At 47.5% G+C, this 20,192-nt stretch overlaps 2 protein-coding genes across 2 annotated transcripts in view; one reads left to right on the plus strand and one right to left on the minus strand.

The window, feature by feature from the left end:
• PHF24 (PHD finger protein 24) overlaps nucleotides 1-20,192 on the minus strand; it is a 189,489-nt gene that overhangs the window by 152,082 nt on the left and 17,215 nt on the right. The gene's annotated exons all lie outside the window — the stretch shown is intronic.
• CCL19 (C-C motif chemokine ligand 19) lies at nucleotides 10,510-12,712 on the plus strand. The gene is made up of 4 exons (XM_024560163.4): nucleotides 10,510-10,783; nucleotides 11,929-12,055; nucleotides 12,259-12,352; nucleotides 12,442-12,712. The coding sequence occupies exons 1-4, from the start codon at nucleotides 10,723-10,725 to the stop codon at nucleotides 12,454-12,456; spliced, it is 297 nt and encodes a 98-aa protein (XP_024415931.1). The 5' UTR covers nucleotides 10,510-10,722; the 3' UTR covers nucleotides 12,457-12,712.

The raw sequence follows: 20,192 nt of genomic DNA on the forward strand, positions 1-20,192 counted from the left end.
GGCAAACATTAGTGCATGTTTCCAATGTTGGGTGCCTTGGACTGAGGTAAGTTGGCAATACTGAGTATGGGGAGGTAAATATTCGTGCACAAACACCAGCCTTCGCCAGCCCACCCCACGAAGCTCTGCCCACCCAGTTCAGAGGCCTAAGTGGCAGGGATTTGGCTGCAGGGCAGCTGAGCTGAGTCTGAGGAAACAGCCGCCCAGGGGTGCGGTCTCAGGCACAGGCCAAGTCTCCACTCCGCGGCCTTGGTACCCGAAGAGAGGAGACCAGGGACTCTGGGCCAATGTCCTTCCCAGCCTCTCTGAGCAGCCCGCAGGGTCAGGGACACACCTAGTTCCTGCAGGAGCAAACCACCTACCCCACCCACAGAGCGTCCCCTCCCCCCCACCCACTGCTGAGCCAGAGCAACGCCCCTCTTCAGAGCCTCCCTTCATAGGCTGGAGCGCCCTCTGCAGGCCTAGGTTTCCTTCCATGTCTTTATAACGTTGATGAGAAAAAAAGAAATCAGCTCCTGCTGGCCACTGTCCTTGTGGAATTTGCACGTTTTCCCCATTTCTGCGTGGGTTTTCTCAGGGTAATAGGGCTTCTACTTCCCATATCCCAGCGACGAGCAGGTGAGGTGAATTGGCTTGTCTAAATTGTCCCAGTCTCGGTGAATATGGTTGTGAGTGCACCCTGCAATGGAATGACACCCGGTCTCGGATGGGTTCCCACCTTGCACCCTGAGCTGCCAGAGAGGCTCTGGACTGCTGCCACCCTGAACTGGAATAAGCGGGTTGGAAAGTCATTATCTTACTTGTTTTTATTATCCTTTCTTAAATATACATACACTTCACATTTATTTCAGTATTTAATATTAGAAGTATTTGGGGGGGTCTTTGTTTAGAAGTTTGGGGATGTTTTTGTGACTAGAATATGCCCTGGGAACTTAACTCTTGTTTAATCTCAATTACCCTATGGTAAAAATTGATTTTGTTATACATTGTTTCACTTAGATCAGTTTCCAAGAACCTACTGACAATGTTCAGTGAAGACTTACTGTACATGTCACACACATGCAAACATACACATACACACACGGCAGTGACGGGCATACCGTCAGGCACAGCCCCATGGACACAGTTCAGGATGCAGACACTGGACACACATACTGACTCCAGGTCCTCTTCCCACAGTCATTCACTCCCCTGGGGCCCCAACCCACCACGGACTGGGTTGACATTCCAGGCCCAGCAGCTCCCTCTCCTTCCCCAGCGGCTAAAGTGCCTCCCTCCACAAGATCTCCAGGGAACGTGAAGTTAGGCTGGCTCCTGAAAGAGGACGGGAAGAGATTTGCTCAGGGCTCACACTGAACCAGGACCGCCACAGAGGCCACTTGGCTGATAGGAAGGTAAACTAGGTGACATGTAGCACACTGAGGGCTTTGTATATGTGGCCAGAAACTGTTTCAACCCTACCTTCTTGGTCTCTAACCCATCCAGCACCATTGTACTGTTTAAACCAATGGCTAGGGAGTGGGTGCCTTAAACCACCCACCCATGAGACCTGTGTCACTTCTCTTTTTGCCAAGGGAGTGGGTACCATCAGAACACCCTGATGGATGGACTTCTGGTCACAATGGCATTATCAGTAAACACAGCTCACCCCCTCACACACCCATATCAAAATTAAACTAGATTATAGAACAACCATCACTCAGAACAGGCAGAAATCGAGTTGAATGGAAGTCTGACAACTACAGAATTAAAGAAACCACATCGATCCAGATTGGCAGGAGGGGAGGGAGCTCAGAACAGGCTGGTCCCACATACACATGCAGTGGATAAAAATTTTGGAGGGATACCTCCGGAGTGAGGAATCCCAGCCCCATAGCAGGCCCCCCAGTTCAGGGTACCAGTGGCAGGAAGATAAATCACCATAACTTCTGGCTGCAAAAACCAGCAGGGATTGAGTCCGTGGAAGAAACTGCTATTGTCTTAAGCAATTCTTCTTAAAGAACTCACGTGAACTCACTCAGACTCACTCTGAGCTCCAGCACCGGGGAAGCAGCTTGAAAGACACCAGTGGCATACATACAGTGGGGAACTGAAGTGTCTGGCATCAAGGTGAGAGCTGAGAGAGAGCTTTCTCCCAGACAGAAAGACAGGCAGAGCCACAGAACTGGCAAGCAGGTGCCATATCTGAGGCTCCATTAACCTGGCTAGCACTGTTTGTCCCGCCCTGGAGATCCGCTGAGGCTCTATCCCACCCAACTTACAGATGTTAATAGTAGCTTTTCCCTGTGAATGGCTGGTCTTGGGTCATGCTTCACAACTTCCTAAATCCTTTCAAACAAGCAACAGCTGGCCTCAGTGACCCCCAACCCCTGTACTTCTTGCTAAATGGCCCCAGGCACAGTACTAACAGCAGCCAGACTAGATCTATAGCTTGGCTCTGCCTGGGAATCTCCAAGCCTAGCACAAGTAGCAGCCAACTCAGATTGCTCTATAGCTCAGGCAGGGTGGCCCTGGGGCAAAATACAGATGAGGACTGTTAAAGGGACTTGTTTAAGAAAAGAAAATCAAAACTATGAGTCACTGGGGAGTGGGGAGGGGATAGCGGGGAGAGGGGTCTATAGGAGCTACTATAAAGGACACAAGGACAAAATCAAGGGGGAGGGTAGAGGTAGGGGAGGGAGGTGGGGCTGGCTGGGGTGGGTGGAGGGAAGGGGAGAAAATGCAGACAATTGTAACTGAATAAAAATAAATAAATTAATTAAAAAAACTATGAGTAATAAAAATGGCAATAAATAAACAAAGCAAACGGAAAACAGAGACAGAATGATGGATGGGAGAGGGTTTCGATGGTTGCCAGATAAGGGGGCGTGTAAGGGAATGGGTGAAGAGGTGAGGGGACTAAGAAGTACAAATAGGTAGATACAGAATAGCCATGGGGATGTAAACTACAGGAAATGGAGTGGCCAAAGAACTTATACACATGACCCATGGACATGAATGACGGTGTGGGGATTGCTGGAGAGAGTGGGAGGTGCTGGGTGGAAAGGGACAAAAGGGGAAAAATTGGGACAACTATAATAGCATAATCAATAAAATATAATTTTTTAAAGATTTTTAAAAACCCACCCGAATGGCCCCCTTCTTCCCTGATTCATTGTCATCTTTCTGATCTGTCAATGTTGGGGCACTCCAGGACTTGGAACTTGGACCTCTTCTACTTCTATTCACTCCCTTGGAGATATCATTGCCTTGTGACTTTTAAATACCATCCAAATTTGTATCTTCAGCTAGAATCTCTCCCCGGAACTCTAGACTCTCTTTAACATCTCCACTTGTACTTCCAAAATGGAGTTTCATCTTAAAAAGCCAAAATGAAGCTCCTGACCTTCCCACAAACCCACTCCTTTGCAGTCACTCACATCTTGGTAACTCTAACTCCATCCATCACATTGCTCAAGTCAAAAACGTTGCCATATTCTTGCCTCTTCTTCCTTTCACATTTCATGCTGAATCCCTTAGCAAAGCCCATTGCCTCTATCTTCAAAACATTTCCAAAACCTGACCACTTCTCACCAACTCTCAGCCACCTCATATCCTCTCTGAATTGTTGTCCCAGGCCTGGTCTCAGGCTTCCATTCTCGCACCACTTTGGTCTATTCCCCACCAGACAGCCAGAGGGAGCCTTTGCAACATGTCAGATCATGTTACAACTCTGTTCAAAACATGTTCCCCATCTCACTTAGAGTAAAACAGAAAGCCTACAAAACTCTACACTATCTGGCACCTATTATTATCTGATAACATTGACCTTTCTATTCCTCAAACACACCCTTGCCTCAAGACCTTTACACTCACTGTTTTCTCTACCTAGATTTATTAGAACATCTTCCCCAGATCTCTGCATGGCTCTCTCCTTCACCTTCTTCAGATCGCCTCTCTGTTCCCTGACCACCCTTCCAATATTCCCCGTCCCTCTAGCCTTTTTCATTTTTCTAATAGCACTTACTGCCATCTGACATACTGTATATTTTTCTTGTTTATTACCCATATCTCACTTGAGTAAAACATCTGCAAAAGCAGAAATGTCTGTTGTCTTCTTTTTTTAACTGCTGTGTTCCAGTGCCAAGAACAGTGTCTGGAACACAGAAGGCCCTAAATAAATATTTATTGAATCAATGTGGTACAAATTCCTTTTTTATTATTTCGTTATTTCCATTCTCTCGCTCTGTTTCGACAGTTCTCAGGATCTTTCAAAACAAGTTTTCCAGGAAGATAGTACTAAATTTTAATTGAAACCTCTCCAGTTCTGCACTACACTCTTTTTTTAAAATTCTCACCCAAGAACATTCTTTCACTGTTTTAGAGAGAGAGAGAAAAAGGGGGAGAAAGAGAGACATCAGTGTGAGAGACAGGCATCAAATGGTTGCCTCCCATTCGTGCCCAGACTGGGGAAGGAACCTGCAACCTAGGTATGTGTCCTAACCAGGAATCAAACTTGCAACCCTTCAGTTATGGGTCAACGCTCCAATCAGGTGAGCCACACTGGCCAGTGCTTGCACTATATTCTTGTATTGTTCAGGATCTTAGTGGGAAACAGAGGGCATGCTCAAAAAGGTTTAATGGAGATGAATTTAGTGACGGGACCATTGACAGAAGTGAGGACAGGTTTTGTTGTAGGCAGCCACTGCACATGATTAATATAGCAACACACCTCAGGCTCTCTCCTTCCTGACAAAGTGTTTATTAAATACACTGCCTGAAATTCTGCCCACTGAGAAGACTTCCCTTCACCACTGGCTTTCAGGGCCATGCCTCAGTGTAAGCAACTGTCTACTTCTGACTGCTGCCAGCATACCTTAGTGACCCATCTGAAAATCAAGGTCATGCTTTTCTTTCTGTTAACTGTATAAAACTTCTCCACGAAGTCATAGGTATGATCAAAAGAAGAAGAAAACAATACAAGTAAGAATCTGAGCCACCGGTTCATGCTTTTACTCACTCCTTCTGAAACTCCAAAGGCCTGTCTCATCTGCACAATGCCCACTTAATAACGGAATGCTCCTCTGCACACCCAGCTATATGATTTGCTATAGATAACACCCTTAGTTGCATTGTCACCGGGTGATCACTAGTCTGAGTTTTAGACCAGGGCCCCATGGCAGATCAGGAGCTGTTTTTCAAGTAGAAAATAATCATTAGTCGAACAGCTGTGGCCTTACTCCAACACCCTAAGGGACTTTGCTATAATTCTCCTATTGGGACTCCTACCTCAAGCACCCTCCTCTGCCACAGACAATCTGAAGTTCACTGGACTTATAATGCATCAGGTTCAAGCAGCAGGGCAACTTTTCCTAGAGCCTAGACCTGCTCAAAACAATCAGCTTTATGCCTATCCAGTAAATATTTTGCAGCAATAAACCTAAATATGGTATATGTTGCTTCCAAAATCCCTGTGCCTCCTTCTTCACAGCGAAGGTGCAACATGCCCCTGCCTGCTGTTCTTCAGCTCCTCCTACTTCTAGTGACCTAGAAATTTTACCTCTGTGGCAGGATCCTCAATTTTTGTAGGATTTCTTTCTCTCCCTCTGGCATACACGGGTCTGTCTGAGGCATTGCTATTTTATATGCCAGTAAGCATAATGTCATCAGTTGAAAGCACCAGTTTGATATCCCATGGGATATTAAGATTATGTTATGCTACTCAGAGCAGGAGAGTTGCCATATCCCTGAGGTAAAACAGCAAAGGTGTATGGCTGTCATCCCAGTTGAGAAGGAGCTGATACTGGTGGCCTTTAATTGATGGTATAGAAAGAAGGCACATGCTAGGTTGGTTGTCATGTACTGTAACAAGGGCTGCAGCATCTTTTAAGTCTTTGAAGGTGCTCTAATCCATGCAACTTCTCTAGCAATGCAGCGCTGCTTTAAATTTAGTATCGTAGGCAGGAACGTGGTGGGGCAAGCACTGTTCAAAGGACTTCCACTTGGCCTTTCCCACCATAATTTCCCTCACCCGATCGTCAAGGAGTCAGTGTGGAGATTTTGTTCATTATGAGATACACCCATTCCCACATGCATTCTGAAACTAGAGAAATAACCACTGGACAGGTCTTACAGACTCACTTTGAGATGGATCTGGACCAAGATCCTTCTGTCACTCGACTTCCACAAACCCTCCTTCTGACTGGTAGGCCACAATGGGGTTTGGAGTCCCCAAGACTATTATTATCACAATACAGTATCCAATAATCCCCCCTAAATTCCCTGTTCCCCATTCATAGTCACCCTGGCAAATGGCTACAGATCTCGCTGGGGAAGGTCTAGGCCAGTGATTCTCAAAGTTAAGCATTTGTCAGAATCACCAGGAAGGAAGATTGCTGGGCCAATACCAGAGTTTCTGATTCAGTAGAGTTGGAACAGAGCCCAATAATTTGCATATCTGGCAAGTTCCCAGGTGATGTTAATGCTGCTGATCCAGGGACCACACTTTGAGAACCACGGACTAAAAGAAAGATTGATACAATCTGCCTGTGAAAGAAACTCAGGCCTTCCCACCATACACCCCCACCCCATCAAGGGCTTCAGGTCTGGGAAACCGACTTAAAGAACTGGGGAAAAGCCTATCAGTCCCCAGAAGAATCTGAATCAAGTTTCTCCCCACCAGACATAGAAATTTTCCACTTATGCAGCTCAGGTAGCACATCAGTAATCTGTCCGTCTACTTTATTCCTATGAACGCTATCATCAATTAGCTACCACCAGAGATCCCTGTGGACAAAGCATGTTGATTACCACTTGTCCCTGTAGCTTATATAGTAATTTCATTCACCTCAGTGCTCATGGTTAGGTGCCAATATCTGGCCTCCACTCTCAAGTATTCCATATTCCTCTTGAAATAAGATCGTCCAGTCCCATCTCCCATCCTCATGTCCTTCCTACTAAAGAAGCCACCATACAGCTTTTCGAAGAAGTTAATGTTCCCCTCGGCAATGATGTTATTATTGTCTTGGAGAAGGAAGCATCTTTCTGGGCCCTCAGGAGGTGTCCAATTAGTGGTTGCACAGAATAGGTGTACGCCAACATTTCCATCTTTCTAACCTTTGTTCTTCATCTAACGCAGCATCAGCATCACTTAGAAGTTTGCTAGAAATGTAACAACTTAGGCTTTACCCCAGACCTACTGAATCAGAATCTACAGTTTATCAAGACTCCAGGATGAATCATCTGCACCTCAAAGTTTAAGGAGCACTGTTCTGCAATATGTATGTCAGTGCAGTTCTAGCATCTCAGCCTCATTGATCATATTGAGTCCAGGCTTCCGGTAACCAGTCCAACATACTATGAACAGCACTCCCAGGTGCTCAGCTAATACAATAATACACAAATCCTGGGTGAAGGCACCCGTATCAATAAATGTGTCCTCACAGATCCCCAGGATTATCCCAGTACAGTCGACAACTTCCTGCAGCTTCTCAGTGTATGTGCTCCTGTTCTCGGAGCGCACCTCATACATCCCTGTCTAGGCTATGTTGGAATCAGACTCTCACTGTGGCTGTGGCGACTATGAGGAGTAGTCAGGGTGAGTCCTGAAGAGAAAATGCATGCCCTTTACCAGGGACTTATTAAAAACATTTTTAATGGAATGGAAGTCTGTGACATTCATAGTTTACAGAGGAACAGAGAAGGGGAGTGTTGTGCCAATAAAGAAGATTCAAAGGGGTTCGAGAGTCCAGATTCCCAGCTTTGTTCATATATGCCCAAATGTCCCCATACTAACTCTCAGAGTCCTACTCCTTCCCAGCAGCACCCTTATTCTAGCATAAGGGATACGGTGGGATTGGGTGTTTGCCTGGTGCTGCAACTCCATAGCATCATGCAGTAAAGTCATGGGCTTGATCCTTAGCCATATCGGCCATGTGGTCTTAACCATGTCTTTCTCGTGTGAAATTTTGCTAGCACAATCAGAAATAGGCTGCCCACCCAACTATATATGTAATCACCATTTGTGGCTACAGCAATTAAGTGCATCAGGTGTTTTATCTCCTAACGCCTTTCCCTCCACCGACATTCCACCCTAGACTATCACTGGCAATAGTCTAAGTGATTATGATGCTTCTCATGCTCCAGATTACTAGCATCCTCTTTTCCTATGCAAGAAAATTATCTGTGTACTCATCAAACACATGAGCGAACCAATGCTAGGATCCCACTTCGGGACTGTATTTCCTGGGGTCTCTTCTGGTACCTTTACTGTGTCTGTCAGGATCGTAGCTGAAAACAGATGGCACACTCAAAAAAGTTTAACCGGAAAGATTTTAATAAAGGGACTACTTAGGAGGTGGGGTCAAGGATTAAGGAACCAACGGGGGATGGTGACACACTCAGGGTTTAACAATAGTGGCAAACTATTACCATACAAAGGCCTGAAGGAGGAAGAGAAAGGAACAGTGTTTCAGGAGCTTAGAGACAAACCAATGGAGAGGAGGCAGCCCAAAAGGATCTGTAATGGTCAGTCAGTGGTCCTCAAACTTCAGCATGTATCAGTCCCTGGAGGCTGTGTTAAAATACAGATTACTCCAGTAGATCTGGAATAGGACCTGAGAATTTGCACTTCTAACAAGTTCCCAGGTGATGCTGCTGCTGCTGTCCAAAGACCACTCTTTTGAGAACTGCCAGAGAGCAATTAATTCACTTGAAGAATTGCAGCAAGATGAAGGATTTGAGGTATTCATACTCCAGCCTTTCTCTCCTACCACCCACTGATATCCTGCTGCTGCCTCCTGCGGGCCAAATGCAAAGAGAAGCTAGAGGGCAAGGGATCCTAAGCAATGCTGTCTATAAAGACCAGTCCTCCAGAGAACAGAGCAGGGCAGAGAAGAGTGGAGAATAAGTAGGGGTGGCACAACAGAGAATAATCAGAACTGCCCTAAGAAGAATAGATAAGATCAGTGAAAAGATGGCTAGATGAGTTCATTGATACATATTTTAATGAAAGGATAGCATAATAATAATAGTTAATAATACTTAATGAATATTTATTACGTGCCAGCCTAAACTAATGTCTTTACTGAGATTACCTCATTTAATCCTAAGAAGTAGACCTATTATCATTCCTACTTTACAGATATGAATACTAAGATGCAGAAACTGGAGTATTCGCACATGATCATGCAGTTAACAAGTGGTAAGATCTGAATCCCAACCTAGGCATGCTATCTGTGGGGCCTTACTCCTCTGCACTGATCTGTGCTCGACGGACAGACAGCAGAGAGGCAGGATGGGACAGTAGTAGAGCATAAATTTTACAACAAAAGACATCTGGATTCAAGGCACTTGCTTGCTGTGTGACCTTGTGCTCTGAGCCTCATTTTCCTTATGTTTAAAACAGAGATAATAATATGATGATAATAAAAATGACTTTAGAATTTTCTTGGGAAAGTTAAGCAAGATAATAGTGGCAAAGTCCTTGATACAGAGCCTAGAACATAGTAAAAAACCACAAATGCTGTTACTACTAGTATTATTATTAATGAATGGAAAGAAAGATAAGTTAAAAACTTATGAGGGACTCACCACCCCATCTAAAAGAGGGTCCAGAGCTTAGGTGGGATGGTTGAATGTGTACCCCACATATTAGTCTCTCTTTTGAAGCTTTCTCTTCTGGCCTATCTCTAGTCTTTCTTGGAAGGATGGGAAATCACTTGTCCCCCTACTACATCTGTCAATTCCTTGAAATTTGGAAATCCATCTGAATATGAGCTGGCTAGTGCTTCTCCTTAGAAATCCCCTCTTGGTTCCCAGGATTGAGAGAAGGGGAAAGATGAAGAGAGCTGTTCCAGGCCAGGGCCCCACCCCCACCCCCCGAGCTGTTCCCGACCCAGGTATGGGACACATGTAAATAGTAAATAGAGAAAGGGGCAGAGCTCATCAAGCCAGGAGTTGAACCTCAGTGGCCTGAGATAGGGGATGGGGGTGCTGGGCCTCCTTCCAAGGAACATTCCCTTTCCGCTCCGCTTGTCTCAAGGGAGGGCCTGGTTCCCAGATGATGATGGGCAGGCACTGTGATGACTTGGGGGGCTACCCTAGGCTCCATACTTGTTCTGGGGGCACTAGAGAGCCTTCTTTTCCACCTGCACCAGAGGGAAGAACCACAGAGAACAGAGTGAGGATGAAGGATAAACCTAGGAGAGGGGGCACAACTCCTCGTTTTGACCCCCCCCCCAATTCTGACCACCTGAAGGACAGCACTACGGTTAATAATGCAAATGCCACCAATGAGATGATAGTATAGGCCCTCTCAAAGGAGCTGGCAGCACAAGGGTCCCTACTCTTGGCCAGAATGCAGACTGTTTAGGCTCTCAGAGCTGAAGCCAAGGAAAGCAGAAGAGTGGGAGGCTGCTTGAGGTGGGAAAAGGGAGGGCAGAGTCATGTTCCCAGAAAGAGGCAAGGGGGAAAGGGGAATCCAAACAATGAATGTGAAGGGGGATTTCTGAGCAGAAATAGTGAAAGTTCCTTCTGGCCATAAATAGATGGTCAAGAGTCCACCCTTCCACAGACATCCACACTCACATTCCCAGACTCCCATACACCCCACAAGAACGCTGTGACACTTCCACTACCAGCCAAGCCACTCCCAGCCAAGCCTCAGCCTCGCACAGCCTGCTGCACAGCTCACAGACACTCACACGCACACTCTCGCGGTCAGTCAGCCTACGTTCATCCTCCATGGCATCCCATGCAGCCGCACTACTGGCCATCAGCCTGCTGATTCTGTGGACCTCCCGTGGTAAGGCTGAGGGGAGGCTTGGGGGAAGGCGGGGCAGGAGAGAAAGTGTCTAGATTCAGCTTGCTTGGCACTAGACATTGGGGACACTGAGAGGTCTGCACAGTTCAGTGAACCTGGGGGTACCCTGTGTCCTGTGTGTATGCCAGTGCATGTGAGTATATCTGGGCCCCTGAATTCCAATGGGTGTCTGTCTCTTGGTGTATCTCAGGACCTGTGGCTGCCCGTCTCTCTGCAGGCTCTATTTTTCACTGCCACAGTTTCCCAGGCAGAAGAAGAGAACAATATACATTTGCTTAAGGTCAGGAGAATAAGAGACACTGAGGCAGGACTAATGGTCAAAATATTTAACAATTCATAAGTCCTCTAACCCAGCCTCCTACTACCTCACATCCACCTCTCCCCCATCAATTCAACACTATGACCAGCATTACCTTTTTTTTAATTGAATTTATTGGGATGACATTGGTTCGCCAAACTATACGAGTTTCAAGTGTGCAACTGTATAAGATTTAATCTGCACACTGTATCAGGTGCCCATCGCCACAAGCAAAAAGTCTCCTTTTGACCCCATTTTCCCCTCCTTTGCCCACCATTGCCAATCCCCTCCCTGCCTTTCCTTTGGCTATCACCACACAGCATGGAGAGATCATGATGCTAAGTGAAACACGCCAGTCAGAGAAGGACAAATACCATATGATCTCACTCATATGTAGACTCTAATGAACGAAATAAGCTGACGAACAGCAATAGAAACAGGCATGGACACATGGAGCAGGCTGACAGCTCTGGGGGCGGGGGGATTGGGGGCTGGATGAAAGAAGGTGAAGGATTAACAAAAGAAACATGTACATATAACACATAGCATTAACTCTTCGTTTGTGGGAGAGAGGTTGGGGTGATGGGGCACCAGGAAGGCATTTGTGGGGCTCAAAGCAGTGGTTGTTTAACAAACAGCTTAGAAGTATTTCAATATATTTAGCAAGCAAGAGGGCCATGCTGGTGCAGACTGGCTAAGTATCAGGTTCGCTGCCTTCATACACACGCACAAGTGTCCTGAATCCCAGTTAGGGCTGTGACCTCCCCTCCTCAAGGTCTCTTTATTCTAACACTACCTTCTTTCACCTATCGCCTATCGGCTACCCCAGCTCAGGGCGGTGCCAACGACGCAGAAGACTGCTGCCTGTCTGTGAACGTGCGCCCTATCCCTGCGAATAAGGTGCGATCCTTTCGATACCTCCTCATCGAGGATGGCTGCCGAGTGCCCGCTGTTGTGTGAGTTGTGGGGAGGAGTGCATCTAGCCTCATCTCCCCAGTCTACCCCCACTTTCTTATCTCTCTTCTTGCCAAGCACAACCTCTTCAAGGGAGCCCCTGAAACAGGTTTTCAGAGGTGACCCTCAGCCTCTGCCCTCCATACCGGGTGCCCACCAGGAAGCTGGGTTCCAGGGCTCCAACCTCTCTGACCTCTGACTCCAGGTTCACCACACTGAGAGGTCACCATCTCTGCGCACCGCCAGACCAGCCCTGGGTGGACCGCATCATCTGGAGACTGAAGAAGATCTCTGCCAAGGCAAGCCTGCCCTCCCCAGCCCTGCCTTCTCCCTCTGAGCAACTGCCCAAGACCCCAGCCAGTGACCTTCTCTCTCTTTCCTCCTCCAGAGCAAGCTAAGTTAGCCCATGACAGCCCCCAAGAGAGCCCCTGTGTCTGAGTGAAGGATGTGAACCACTGCTGCCCTGGAGAACCAAGACCTAGAAGAGAAAAGCAGACCGTCGGCTCCTCTAAAACAAGACCAGAGCAGGGCCTAGAGTGTCAATGTGAGTGTGAGTGTGAATGTGAGCAAGAGAGTGAGAAAAAGGGTAAGTGTAGCAAGAGCACAGCTTCTCCATGCCCAGACTGCAATGCTTCCAATAAAGCCCACTGGCACCCACAGATTTGTCTGTTTGCTTTCTATCCGGGAGGACCAGGATAGGAGGGGGAAATGGAATAGCAGGGTCTATTTTACACTCTGCAGCCTGAGCAAACTTCTCATCAACCTCCACCTAGCACCCTGTATCCTCAGGATAAGGTCCCACAGTTAGGGCTCCTCCTCCTGTCTCCTCAAAACCCTGTCACGCTGCATGGTTCAGCATCACTCAACCCACGTCAGTTTCTCGAACATGCCAAACTCTCTCATGCCTCCCAGTCTCTGCTCTCTAAGGCAGGTGGTCCAGCACACAGGTGTGTCAAGGATCAGGTGTCACTGGGGGAAGAGTTGCCAGGAACCAACTCTCCTGGGTAAAGGAGAGACAGGGGGTCCAGCTCCACTGCCTGGGGGGAAAGTACCCATCAACCCATGCCATTCCCTCATCTGGAACACTCTTCTCTCTCTCCTGCCCACTTAGCTTACCTCTGGCTCTGGATGACTCTTCCCCCAGGAAGCATTTTCTGACCCCAGGCTGGGTTAGGTAGCCTCCCTCCCTCCTAACCTCCCAGGAACCCCTGCCCTTATCCCCTTACAGCACCCATCACACTGAGTTATAATGGCTAGTTTATCAGCTTTCCTGGACAGGGATCCTGTCTGTTTGGTTTCCACTGTCTCCCTGGTGTCCAGACACTGCCTGGGACAAGGTAGTCAGTCACTCAAATATTTCTCTAGAAAATGAATAACTATGTGAAGAAAAGCTTGGCAGCCAGGGGTGAAGGCTTGTCTGTCCATACAGACTCTGACCTCCAGGCCAGCCCTTCTCTCTCACCCAGTCTGGGCCAGGTCCAGCACCATCTGGAACCACACTTCTCAGGACAGTGACAGACAGACCTGGGGGCCAGAGGGCAGAGATGGGACAGGACCAAGAGGGTGGAAGAAGGAGCAGCCAGGGAAGCTAGAGCAATTCTGCCTGAAGGAAGCCCACCACACCTCTGAAGTCCACAACAGAGACTGGGGGCTTCACAGGGAAGAAATATCAGCTCTAGGAGACAAAAGCCCTGTAACTCTTAGAGGAGCCCAGGGCAGCTCTGGAAGGAGTAAGCCTCTTGTGCTTCAAAAGTCCTCTGGGGAAATGGGCTGGCTGCCCAGCTATGGTCTCTAAGGTCCAGCTGGGAGCAGCAAATCTGTGCCACTGGGGTTGAATAGCAGCCAAATGACAGGCTGGGCATCCTCATTTGACAAGAGTAGCCAACACTATACCAGATATATTACCTCTGGTAACAAAACCAGGCCTGTGCAGGTCTGGCAGCCTGGGAAGGGGAGAGGTGGTTAGGGGGCTGTGCCAGCCCCTCCTCACTGAACCGAGTGTAACAGCATCTTCCTCCCTCTGCTTCCAGAAGCAGGTGCTTAAAACCTCAGATTTCCCAGGTCTTAGAGTTACAAGGAGTGGGAGGGATGGGGATAGTTTGCAAGAACTGTAATGGCTGGGAAGTTTGGCTCTGCTGCGTGGGAGAAATTACCCATCCATTCATGCATCCATGCATCCATCCATCTAATGTCCCTGCATCCATTAGACCTCCATCCGTCCTCCTACCCACCCACACATTCATCTGTTAATCCATCCATCAAGTCAGCCAGTCATGGGGTTCTAAAGGTCCCAGCTGTTCATACCATTTAATTTGACGCCCTAAACCCCAGTAGGCAGAGGACAAACATAGGTGTGAGGGGGCACATTGCCTCAACTCCTTCTCAGTCCCCAGTGAAGTCAAGTAGAGATCGGCCTACCACAGAGGTTGGCCTTCCACAGAGGCAGACACAAACCATCCCTCTGAACATTCAGGGAAACACCAGCAGGGGAAGTGAGGATGGAAGCACCGAGGAAGGTGCTACCAGGACAGCGGTCCCTGGACACTACTTTCCTGACACTGCCACTGCATGTTACAGGAATAGGCCTTGAGCTCAGTGCTCAGCTGTCAACCCCACAATCCGGTTTCTGCCCCTCAATCTTAAACTGTAGGCAAGATCTTTCCTCATGACCCCCAGGGCCTTAGTTCCTCCATCTGTCAGGTGGGGGGTAGCCTAATTTTTAAGAGTCCCTCCAAACAAAGATTTGACTCATGAATCTTTGGGTCTCAGGCTAAACACGGGCCTCCCCAAAGTCACACATGTGAAGAAATGGAACATCCTTGGGGAACAGAGGAGAAGCTGAGACTCAGGAAGAGAGAAAATAATCCAAAAGCTAGTGAGGGGAATGAAGAATTTTGAGGAAGTCTGGGGGCAGACACCAAAATCCCAGTAGAGAGCAGGTAGGCAGTCCTCCCCACCTTTTCTCCACCCACTGCCTTTCCTCCTGGTGTGCTCTCTCCCTCTTCTTCTCATCTGCAGCCACCAATCCCTCTTGGGCACTGGGTTTTACCTCCTTATCTCCCTGCCAAAAACCTGAGAGCTTAGCCCAGCAATTTGGGACTTGGTCCTGATTCACTGAAACATTCTCAGCACTGTGTCTTCATCTAATTAACATCTGCTCCATTTCACTATAATTCACTAAGTGTGGCGTCTTTATTCGTCCTGAGTTCTGGTGGACCAGAAGCCAACCTGCCTCCCTGACGATGAAGCTGCCAGTTCTCTGAGGGATGGTGTGGACACCTACCTCCCCAGTCAGTGTATGGGGACCTTGCTGCCTGTCTATAGGCAGATACCTTCCTCCCTAGGGCACATGGCACCTGCTACAGGTTTAAGGCCAGCAGCAGAGTGATACCTCCCTACCCAGAAGCCAGCACCTATCTCCCTAAAGGGATCTGACATCCCTGCTCAGGGAGCTCCTGGCTTCATAGGTGGACAACAGCTCCCTGTCCTGTCCATTGATAGAGTTCCCAGCAGAAGGGATTGGGCCTGTCGATCTCCATTGCCAACACTGCTCTGCACAGGAGCTGGCACAGAGCAAGTTGCAGTACACATCTGATAAACAAAAAATGGAATCGAACATGGCTCTTTCCCAGACGCCCTCCACAACTCATACCTGGAGAACATCCAGTTCTCAAGACAGTGGGGCTATCTCTGTTGTGTGGGTGTTTGGTCACAGCCAGCCCCATGCAGTTTTGATCATATTTTCATCATCTCATGTTCATTTTATTGGTAAGCCTCCACCCTTCTCTGTCCTCTGGGAAACTGAGAAACAGCCAGAAACCCTTGGAAATGGTCTCACAAGGGGGCAGGTCTCCCAAGTAGGGAATTTCCTTCAAGAGATCCTCTGTAAGAATAAGCAGGCACCTCTCTGGTCAGAGAAGGCCCCTAAGACTTTGCCCACATGGAAGGACATGGCTCTGTAGTGCCAGCTAATTCACCACTAGTGCTTAACCGCTAGGTGCTGGGCACTGCTTTCAGTGCTCTCGTCATTCTTATGTTGCAGCTGAGGAAACTGAGGTGCAGATGTTTAGTAACTTGACCAGTTTAGTAACTGGACAGCTGGTAAAGTGGCAGAGCTGAGGGCCGTAACTGAGCCTCTCGGCTACAGAATCTGTACTACACATATAGCCTCTTTTAGTTGACCTATCTCCTAAGTGAAAACGGGGAGCAATACAGCAGGACCAGGTATGAGGAAGCAGCACTCGGGAAGTAGGAAAAGCTATTATTTGGGGATATTGACCATATGCCAGCCTCCAAGCTGAGTCCTTTATGTCATGATATACTGCATCCTCACACAACCATGTAAGGTGGGGATCACTAGTCCCATTCCATGTATGAGGAAATTGAGGCACGGAGAGGTAGAGTCCACTCAACTGGTGAGTGGCAAAGCTGAGACTGCAGCCCAAGTCAGTCTGATGGGTAGCACTTTGGCTCAGGGCTGGGGGCTGGATGTCCAACTGGGTTGGAAAGGCTTGGCTTGCTAGGAAGACCCGGGAAAAAGAGAAGAAGAAAGAAGGAAGAAGGAAGAAAGAAGAAGAAGATGGCTCCCCAGTGCTTGAGACCAGACACAGAGATGTCCCCTGAAGGGCCTCCAGCCCCCTGGGCTTCTCCAGCAAAAGGGGAACTGGCATCCCCAGAGCCTCCAGGAGGAAGGAGGCACAGGTTCTCAAGGTTTGCCCAGACCTCAGTTTTCCCAAGTGGAGCAGTGGAGAAAGGACCAGGCTACAATTATGCCCATCTTCTAACCTCCACTCTCAGGAAGTAACCAAGGCCAGGACCTGGTGATGTTGTAATAAAAATAGTAATGAAGGGATGGGGCAGGGCTGGGATCCAGAGGGTAGGACTATGGGTCCTATGGGCAGGGCTTCTGAAAGGGGCAGGCTTCACAGGGGGGCTCAGAGCCAGCCTGGCAGGACATCTATAGAGTAGAGCATCTAATAATGACCACAGGGGCAGGATCGGACTCCTGAATGACCCACTTTTGAGGGCCACTTCTGTCTCCTGAGGGGTCAGGAACAGGTAGGACAAGGGAGGAAGATAAGGATTAGGGCAGAAGCTCTGAGGATAAGAATAGATGAGGGAGTCAGACCTCAGCCCCACTTCTGTTCCTAGGACAATTCAAATCTTCCCTGTGGCTCCTGTGGGAGGCAGATGACGTGAGCTGCCCTGAGCTCCAACCCACCAAAGGAGGACGGCTTTAATCCCAGCACCTTCGACACTGCCCTGCTGAGACAACCAGATCCCCAGTGTTCTGGATATCAGAACTGTAGTCCCTAGAAATCTGAACCCAGCATCTCAAAACCCCAATCACCTTGCTGACCCCATACCTGTCAGACCACCAGGGGCACAACACTCAAGCCCTCCAACAATTCAGGAAGGTGTTTGCTCCTGGCAGGACATACCAATATCTATTGGTATCCCCATTGCTGACAGGACCCCATTAATGTCAAGGTCCCCCCATTACAATCAGACCACCACTCCTCTTGGGAAATCCTAGCATTGTCAGGAATACCCATGCCTGTCAGGCAGGACAGCATCATTGCACAACTCCAGGGACATCATTTCCCTGCAGTCTATGTAAACGGCACCTCCTGGCATGGCAACCCTAAGTATCACAGGATCTGTTAGCATGGGGCCCTTGGTAATCTCAGAACTGACATGGCATAGGGTCAACTCCCCCCTCCAAAAAAAGATTAATCAGGATTCTTACTTAAACCACTGAAACTCACTAGCTGATTTAAACAGAAAAGTGAATTACCGAAAAGACCCCAGGAAGGTACAGAAAATGGAAGAATACGGGAGCATGGGCAGCCAGAGCACTCACAAAGCAGGCAGGAGAGCCAGGACAGTCCAGACAGCCCTCCAGGACAGCATGGTGATACCACCAGAAGGGGATGCCAAATGCCAGTGCCACCCTTACATTCAGATATCTGAGACCCCTGCCCTGAATTTCACATCTTAGAGGGCCTTGCTCTGGCCCTCCTCCAGTCATATCTCTGGTACAGAGAGCTAAGGGTGCATGCCCACCTGGAGCTCATGCTTCTCCTTCTAGATCACATTTCAGGAACTGAAGACTAGAGCATTCCCTGCCCAAGTGGTCCCAAACAACTACCAGAATCATGCAGATCTCTTCCTCAGATCTGTCCTTCCTAGGATAGACTGTGTCATTGATATGCACTCTACTTTGTAGCCAACACTACAAAGAATAGCCTACAGGTAGCTATTACCAGGTAATGTGGAAAAAGCGTGTATGTATGGGGCTGGAGTGTCTACACCAGGCACATGAGGCCCTTCAAGGTGCAAGATGGAACTGAGCATAGTAAAAGGAGGGCTGGGGACAGAAGGTGGACAAGTTGGGCACTGGAACTGAGCTGTCCCCTTACCACCTCATTCCATTATGGAACTTCAAGGATTCCAAGAATTATAAACTTGAACTTGGCCTTCAAGTTGTTTTGAAAGTATATTTTTTAAAGTAGTAAGAGAGATGTTTTTATTTGATAATTTGTCAATTTGTTTTATAACTTTTAAATATTTTTTTAAATTTTTATTTAGTTTTTAGAGGGGGGAAGGGATGGAGAAAGAAAGGGAGAGAAAGATCAATATGAGAGAGAAACATCCGTTGCCTCCTATGCATGCCCCAACTGGGGACCAAACTCAAAACCCAGACATGTGTCCTGACCCTGACTGGGATTCAAACCAGTGACTTGTTGCTTTGTGGGGCAGTGCCCAACCAACTGAGCCACGCTGATCAAGGCTATAACTTTTAAATATTTAGATACATCAGTACTTGTTCCTACAAACCCTTCAAATGTTAGGTGGTCAGCCTGCCAGATTCCACCTCTCCATCTCTAGAATCACAACTCAGCTGCCCCTGGAAGATAGGCATCACCCCTGCCACCACTCCGACCACCACCAAAATGGATTTTCTACTAACCCTGCTCCTGTGTATCACTACTAGCTCCCTATTCACAATCCTTGAAAGGTGTTTTTCATTGGATCAGCCTAAGTCATGTGCCCAAGTCCTAGCTGCAAAGACGGCTAGGAAAATTAGTATGTGACCCTTGGTGGGGAGTTATATGTTGGAAGGCAAGTTCTATTGGTAACTGAAACTCATATGATAGAAAATTCCTCAAATCATAGAAAGGGGTTAAGGTTGAGGGCAGTGAAAAAATAATAATAAATATCTCTGTAGTCCACCCTATGGCTATGCTACATCAACATGCATCCTTCTTCCCAAACACTAGACTTATTAAAAATTTAAGGATATCACCTAAAAAAATATCACTCTTGCTTATATAACCAAAAATTTTACCACTACCCAAAAACAGACTAATCAGAGCCTTTAGCAAGTAAAACATCTGTCTTAGTTGGCGTGGACTACCATAATAAAATACCATAGAGTGGATGGTTTAAACAACAGAAATTGATTTTCTCACAGTTCTGGAGGTTAGAGGTTGAAGATAAATGTGCCAATATAGTTGGCTTCTGGTAATAGCCCTCTTCCTGTCATGTAGATGGATGCCTTCTCACTGTGTCCTCATATGGCAGAGAAATCGCTCTCTCTCCCTATTCTTATAAGGCCATAGTCCCATCAGATTAGGACCCTACCCTTATGACCTCATTTAACCTAAATTACTTCCTAAGGAGCCTATCTCCAGATATAGTCACATTGAAGGTTAGGTCTTCAACTTATGAATTCTGGAAGGATACAATTTAGCCCACAGCAAAATCCAATTCCAAATCCAAAATCTCAGGCTTTCCTAGTTTTGTAATCTCATCTCTCTATTCTACAACACCTGAAAACCACCACCAACCCATCTGATTAGTCAAAATAGGCTAGGTTATGCTGCAGTAATAAATGACACCTAAGTCTGAGTAGCTTAACACACCAAAATTCTATTTCCCATGCATACCAAAACTGCTGTGTGTCTAGGCATGTCTTTAGTGCAACTGCACTCCATGTGGTGGTTCAACATTGCATGCCACCTTGATTTTTGGTATGCTCCTTTATCTCAACACATGTCTCCATGATTGCTTCAGCCATGGAAAACAGCAAGGAAGAACTCTTACTCAAATGCTTCTCTCCACAAACGACACATG

The sequence above is a fragment of the Desmodus rotundus genome, chromosome 1 (genome assembly GCF_022682495.2).
Source record: "Desmodus rotundus isolate HL8 chromosome 1, HLdesRot8A.1, whole genome shotgun sequence".
In the NCBI taxonomy this organism is placed as follows: Eukaryota; Metazoa; Chordata; class Mammalia; order Chiroptera; family Phyllostomidae; genus Desmodus; species Desmodus rotundus.

What these genes read in the sequence shown, in the direction of transcription:
- CCL19 (XM_024560163.4), top strand. Translation starts at nt 10,723, where the DNA reads ATGGCATCCCATGCAGCCGCACTACTGGCCATCAGCCTGCTGATTCTG. An exon ending in GATTCTGTGGACCTCCCGTG is followed by an intron (nt 10,784 to 11,928) that starts GTAAGGCTGAGG and finishes CGGCTACCCCAG; the next exon opens with CTCAGGGCGGTGCCAACGAC. An exon ending in TGCCGAGTGCCCGCTGTTGT is followed by an intron (nt 12,056 to 12,258) that starts GTGAGTTGTGGG and finishes CTCTGACTCCAG; the next exon opens with GTTCACCACACTGAGAGGTC.